At 41.3% G+C, this 7,342-nt stretch overlaps 1 protein-coding gene across 1 annotated transcript in view; it reads right to left on the bottom strand.

The window, feature by feature from the left end:
- NUDT15 (nudix hydrolase 15) overlaps positions 1-478 on the bottom strand; it is a 2,759-nt gene extending 2,281 nt beyond the window's left edge. The window contains exon 1 of the mRNA XM_005420821.2: positions 473-478. Coding sequence (XP_005420878.1) covers positions 473-478 — 6 coding nt within the window. The remainder of the gene's footprint in view (positions 1-472) is intronic.
- Between the last annotated feature and the right edge of the window lie 6,864 nt (positions 479-7,342).

Genomic DNA, 7,342 nt, shown 5'->3' with positions numbered 1-7,342 from the left:
GAGAGCGCGAGTGCGCCTGGTGGTGACGTCGCTGGTGAGGAAGGTGGCGAGGTTCCAAGGCTGGGTCGCCAGGGAGAGGTGCCCTGCCTGTCCTGCTGTTTGTCGGAGAGGTGCCCTGTCCTGCTGTTTGTTTGCCTAGGGTCCTTGCCTCTCAGCCCGCAGGGACTTGTGAGCTCACCGGGAATAGAAAAGGCGTTTGTGCAAATGAGGGGCAGCTGAAAGCAAGCAAGATGCGACTCGGTTTTGAAGGTCAAGGAGCCAGTCGGTCTCTGACTGCAGATTTGTTCAGGATTTAAAAAGTGGCCCTTCTTTGGTTAGCCCACTGTTTCTGGTCTGTGAAGAGTCTGACTCTGAAATGTCACATTGGAATTATTTAAAAAGGAAGCTACAAACTTAGCTGAGCAGAGCTCCACAGGCAGAATAAAAGTTCCTGACTGATAAGAAATTAAAGTTTCTGCTGGCAAATACTTACCTTCATTCTCACATTTTTATAAATTACAGAGATATGTAGAATACAAGATACAAGCTTTCATTTTCTTAATAAACAACTGCAAAGTTTGTCAGAGTTTCTCCTTCTTCAGCCTATTGATCACAACAGAGAAAGAGGTTTTTTATTTGCAGACCTTTCAAAGTGGTTTGGGGTTTTTGTTTGTTTGGGTTTGGGGATTTTTTTTGTAAGGTTCTAAAATATTTATGTACAGATGTTTTTATTTATATATGAAAGTCACAGGGCCAAACTGGCTGAAGCTTAATCACATTTTCTGGGATTAGTTTTCTGGGATTTAACTGCCCGAAGTGGCTCAATGCAGCATCAGATGTGTCCCACTGTTGGCATAAAGGGCATGTCAGGAGCAAATGTCTGGGTGTGCTAGAAGCAAGGCTGCCCTTTGGCAGTATTTGGCCCTGCTGCTTAACTGTGATGTCAGCCCATATCCTGTGGTAATCACATATCCTCTGAACAGAGAGAGACACAGCTCTCCCAGGATTTTCCTGGGAAGCTGTGAGAAAGCTCAGAGAAAGAATAAAAATTATTATCTCAACCTCTGCACCTGGCAGGCAATCTCTGTTTGTCAAAGATGTTTACAAGGAGTTGTCCCTTCTTGACCAATAGGTGAGAGAAGATTCCTAAAGGCCAATCAGGTCTTAGGTCCCCCATTGTTTCTATAAGAGCTGTGGATTTCTAATAATAAAGTGCCTTTTCATGCCTTCTGATGATGGAGTCTCTGTATCACCTTTGGCTCTCCCTGATACCCCTTCAGTGATAATACCCTGAATTACTGACATTGGTAAATAACAGCAATAATAATAAATAATCTCGAGCAAATTGCCAAGCTAGCAAGACTTTTTGTAAACCAAGCACATTCATTTGTATCTGTCACCCCAGTACAGCTGAGTATCCTAAGTATCCATGAGGATATCCATTAGGAGTATCCTAATCTCCAGATGAAACACCAGACATATCAGTTATATCACGTCTGTATTTACATTTTAAGACAACAATCTTACAAAAGCCATATCAAAGATTCCTCCTCACCTGCAAAGCTCATTTTGGTCCAATACATTGAAACACCACAAAGTTTTTTACCTGAACAGTGAAAACATTCTACTTTCTATGTACACCATTTTCCTGTACCTTTTACCAAACAGCATTTAGTGACAAGTCTTGAGGGTGACCCACTGATTTATTTTTAAATTAAAAAAAAAGTCCATATGGTCATTATGCTTATTTACTATATTAGCAGGATACAATTAAATGAAAATGTTATATGAAGATGATTATGTAGAAATGTTATATGATGATTATGTAAAAAGTATGGTTTTACAAGCAATATACTTTTATTTGTCAGTACGCTAAGATTTTCCCTTCCTCTCTACCATCTTCTTGATCACAACAAAGATGTGAAGTATTACCCTTTTACAAAATTTTAAAATGGCTAAGTTTTTGTTAAGGTTTTGAAATCTCATTGTATACAGATGTTCAGACTTGTTTCAATTTTTTCACCTTACATTTGTGATCATTAATATAAAGAATACTGTATGAAAAGAAGCATTTTGTTGATTGAATCTGTTCTAATTGGTTTCATTCTAGGATTTATTTAGGACATACCTATGCAGCCAGGTGTTGCAGATCATGAAGTAAATACAGGCTGGTTTTCTGAGTCTGATGGTGAACAGACATCCACTGAAGAAAGATATGGGAATAAACCAAGAATGAGAAAGTAGCAAAATCCTCTGCCACAATTTGAAAAGCTTGAAAGATTATGATTTATATATACTTGTAAATTTGGTTATTAATATTTCATCTGAGAAAGTACTTCTGTGAGCCAAAACAGTGTATTTGAACCAGCATGTGTCCAGCAGCTACTGGAAAAGAGGCAGATATTTTTCAGGCCCAATCCCTTGTTCTTTATGCTAATACTTTCATTGATTGAAATGTTATTGAATTAACTGTATGTCTGAGGTGATCTGGATCAAAAAATCCTATTTTTTAAACAATTAATCTGTTTTCTAGCATGCTGTGGGTGGCACAGGGAGGGGACAGGACAGAGTTCAATCAGATTAAACATAGCACAAAGCTAAACCTGACTCAGCAAACTGGGAGAGAGATTACATTTTTAGCAGGATGTGATCCCTGATGCAATTTACAGCTCAGGTACATAAGTGAGGGAGGCAGTGAGTCAGAGCAGCTGGGAACAGGAATGGTGGGACTAACCATATTAGAGACAGGCCAGATTTATGTCAGATTAAAATGACTACACAGCTGTTCCCTAAGAAGAGCACACATAGGGAAAGCAGGTTAGAAAAGCACACAGTGTACAACAGCTTATTGAAAAGCAGCTACACAAGCAGAAAACATCCATCTTTCTGAGAATTTCATACACATGGCTCCCTGGCTGTGGAATTTACTATATATTTGCATTTTCTTAGCAGAAGTATGAACTAGGAGATATAAGGATTATATTTAAATATTTTACATTGCAAAGCTGGCATTCAGAAGCTGGGTGGAATGTGACAGCAGTGCATGACACCAAAGTCCTGCCAGCAACCTGGCTGAAACTTGAACTTGAAAGATTTTTCTTCTCTTGCATTCAAGCAGCTGGTTGTTATCCGGAACCCTGATATTGAAAATGTAACATTGTTAACTGTTTCCTCACTTTTATTTTAGCAGAATTATTTCCATGGCACCACATGTTTCCATGAAATGGCTGTCTTTTGCTATGAATTACTGCTTGCTGTAATATTATGGCTTCATAAATATTATTAGTGGAAATTAGGCAAAGTGTGATACGTAGTTTTTATGCTGAAATGTAAATAACTTCTGATCACATTTACATACGGAGAGAATAATGGTGTGTGCAAGAGCAATAGGACAAATTAGAGCTGTACTACAGGTGCGCTGTCTTCATTGCTTGTTAATTATTTCTTTTCTGTGTCCAGACAGGACTGAGGCATTGGAAAGAGTGAAGGTGCTGAGAAAATTCTGCTTTATTTGTAGCTTTGTCATTAACACTTTAAGTGACCTTGGGCAACTCATAGGTGGGTGAAGATGGATTGTGCTTTGATGAAACTTCTGTGTGTGCTCAATCCCGGGGGACCCTGAATCAGAACAATATGAAAGTGTCTGTTCCTTATCCATCTAGGATAGTACCTGGAGGTCCAGAATGGATGTCTTGAATACAGTAGGCAATAAATCATGATAGGGTTTTTGACTACTATTCTACAGCCATCTGTAGCTCAGTGACTTCTCAAGGCAGAGGTGGCTTCCATGTATTTACTAACTAACCCTCTTCTTGTTTCTCTTCTTTAACCTACCAAAACTCCTTTTGAGCCCATATAAATTTTCATTATTTGCAGCATCTGTGGCAAGGTGCTCCATAGCTTAGCTATGTGAAAGATCATTTTTTGCAAACCAAATCCTTTTGCTTTCATTGAGCCTTTCATCTACCAGCCTTCACTGGTTGGGAAGAGATGATGCATTAGTGTTTAATGTTCATACTGTATTCTATAGAAAACTTGCACCTATCCAGACCTGAGAGTGCACACATCAAATGCCTGTTTGCTAGGACAGATGTCAGAATCCTTGCAGGAAATACACCAGAGCACCTTCAGGGAAGGACCCTGGATTGTCTTTTCTGTATGACTGGGAGGAGATGGAATAACTGGTTAATATTGCAGATGGGTGCAGTGAATAGTTTCATGTTGTTAGATAAGCCTGAGGGTCCCCTTAGCAACCTGTAGTTTGTCAAGAGACAGCCAGGATGGTACTCCTGCAGACAAAAGTGGTGCAGAGAGGATTCACCCTCTCTAAGATATGAAATGTAAGGCAGTGTAGACACCACTGAAGGATTATCCTCACTCTGCTTCAAAGTCAGTTTTTTTGTTCTGACCAAAGTCAGGTTTTTTGCTCTGGTTCATCAGCTAAACCTGTTTACTCATCTACCATACAAAAAAAACCAGTGGGCTCTTCCCTCCTGTCTTCAACTAAAAGTGTTCTGGAAAGCTCAGGGTGATTTTCTCCACAGGTACAGGGATGCTTTTTAAGCCCCTGATAAATTTTGCCTTGGAAATTTCCCACCCTCTGAACTCATGGCCTTGGCAGAGGCTTTGACTTACTCTGATGTTCTTGGCAAGACCATCTCTCCTGATGTTTTTCAACTACAAAGTATCAACCAGTGGAGCTTACAAGGTCTGGGAAATAAATCAGATTGTACAATTGTCACTGTATGGATGTGATAAATTTATAATAAAGCAAATTCATGTCTATTCATAATGCCTGAGTCTTCCAGGATGCTATATTTGGCCTCAAACAGGATTATTTATTTGTCCTGCTTATCTGTTAAAACTTCTTGGCTCCTTCTATCTCATTTGTTATGCACCTTTTCCCTGCTTCTTTATAGTTTTAAATACAGATTTTCAGAGAGGGCCTTGATCCTATGTTAAAAATCTTATTCTGATTTTAGCAAGAAGTCTCCTAATTTTAAACTTTGAATAGGATGGAATCTGTTTCTGGAGGTTTAGCAAAACCTCTGGATATCTGCTGGAATCCTACAGTGCATTCCTTGTGCAGTCTCTTCAGTTGTAAGTCAGATATTGAACGAGGCTGAGCCTATACAAACCTGAGTTTATATTGGGCTCACTAGGAATTTGTCTGGTTGTAGCCAAGTGTTATCTTTTCTTGTGAGTCTAACAAAATAAAGGTGCATGTGTCATTTCCAACAACTATTAAGATTTTGGTTGGGTTTACAACCACCTTGTGCTGACAGTCAGGTGGCACAGGTGATCAGACAGAAATCCAGGCATGTTTACAGTCCACCCCAGTTAGACAAGTTTTCGCAGCCAAGAGATCAGGCAATAAAACATTCAGATAATTAAAGTTCCCCATACAGCTGTGTATCAGACTCCAGATAGCAGCAGCAGCTGCCTCAGTCTTTCTACAAGCCCTTCAGTATTGTCAGCCATGTGACAGTTCTTCTTTTGATGCGTAAGGTAAAAACCATCTTCATTTTGAAACTGGAAGGATAAGTCACTCCTAGTGAGCAGATACAGTAGTAGTTGTAATCTGAATGTCTTACAGTCATTTGCTAGGGCAAGAATTAATTATAATTAATTAATTATAATTAATTAATTATACAACAAAGAGAGTTGTCCAATTTTCTTCCAGTAGCAAGCAACTGAGTCAGGATATAAGTCTGGTTTCCTGACCTGCAGCCAGTACTTATCTCTGAACAGTAGCTTTGGGCTTTTAAAGTTAAAGTTTTGCCAAGATCTATTACATCCTCTTGTAAAAGTTGTTGCAAATCCTTTCCAGCATGGAGGTAATTTTGAGGAGTCTCCTGGAGTTAGGAGATGTCTTTGTAGGTGGAAATGGCATCCGTGCACTGTCCTGTGCAGTACAGAACTGCAGCAGGTCTGTGTGTACAGAGGGCAGAAAGAGCATAAAGTTCATGTGCTTTTTCTTCCCTTCCCCTTGGCCAGAAGAAACATTTTATCAGCTGTGGTGGAAATCTTGGATGGTCTATCAAAATTTTGCAGCAGCTTACAGGTTCAGTGACACATACTCGTACCTTGTGTGTCTGCACACAGAGGTGCAGAGCTAAGTGCTCTGCAGAGCTCACTGCAGTGCTAACAGGTGACAATAACTCCAGGTCAGCGGAGGACCAGGAGCAAAAGAACTGAACCAGAATGGCTCCATCTTTTGCAATACTCGCCCAAGGAGAAGTTATGAAAATGCATTTTCAGTTTCAGAATAAAAAGAGGCAACTCATCCAGTTATTTATTGGATAATTCAAGTTACAAAACTCAAGAAGAATCACAGCTCAGACACGACTTTCTTTCACATCAGATCTTGCTTTGATGTTCACAATGTATGGAAGTAACTGCATTTTTCCTTATTATTGGTAGAGGGCATTCTTGTTCCATTTTCCCAGGCCAATGCTATTTGCCTAATTACCATTTTGTTTTAAAGGAAAAAGCATTGCCTGCTGATGAGTCACAAGTTCTGGTCACTAGTTTCTGCAGGGACACCTGTCCCCTGCTTCAGTACTTTAGTGACTTGAGTCGAGGCCACCCAAGTAAAAGTACAGACACTGAATTGCAGAGGGGGAGGCCCAGCATGGAGCTGTGTGAGGCAGAAATGGGGGCTGTGGCATGGGGAAGGGGCTGCAAAATATCTAGAAATACTAGAACCACTGAATGGTTTGGGTTGGGAAGGACCTTAAAGAGTATCTAATTCCAACCCACCTCCAATGGGCAGGGACACCTTCCACTAGACCAGGTTGCTCAAAGCCCCATCCAGCCTGGCCTGGAACATTTTCAGGGATGGGGCATGCACAGCTTCTCTGAGAAACCTGTTCCACTGCCTCCCACCCTCACAGCAGAGAATTCCTTCCTTACATCTAATCTAAACCTGCCCTCTTTCACTTTAAAATCATTCCTCCTTGTCTTAAGCAAGAATGGTTGTGTTTACGTTGCTGCACGGAAACGCCCTGAAATACGAAACCAAAAAAAGTAATCCTCTGCAGTGAAAACCCTGGAAGTTCTTCAATTGGGAAGCTGAAGCGGGAGGGAGCGTGGGCGTGGCATAAGGGAGCTGTGCTTCCTTCCTCCCTTTTAACACAGGCGGTGCCAACCGAGACCGACGTAGTCGGAAGGTTGGGGGTGGATTACAACCCATTTAGGATCCTTGCTAAGCAAAAATAACCATTATTAAAACCAGAACGGTGGAAAGAACGAGACGCCGGGAAACGCCCCTCAGAGCCGCTCCTCCCCGGCGCCGGGCGGGCGTCACTGCGGGGGCGGGGCCGCGCGAGGCGCTTCCTGGCCCCGCCCCGGCCCGCGAGCG

The sequence above is a fragment of the Geospiza fortis genome, unplaced genomic scaffold, assembly GCF_000277835.1.
Source record: "Geospiza fortis unplaced genomic scaffold, GeoFor_1.0 scaffold194, whole genome shotgun sequence".
Taxonomy (NCBI): domain Eukaryota; kingdom Metazoa; phylum Chordata; class Aves; order Passeriformes; family Thraupidae; genus Geospiza; species Geospiza fortis.
The sequence above is the reverse complement of the archived record's forward strand: the minus strand, read 5'-3'. Positions and strand labels throughout refer to the sequence as shown.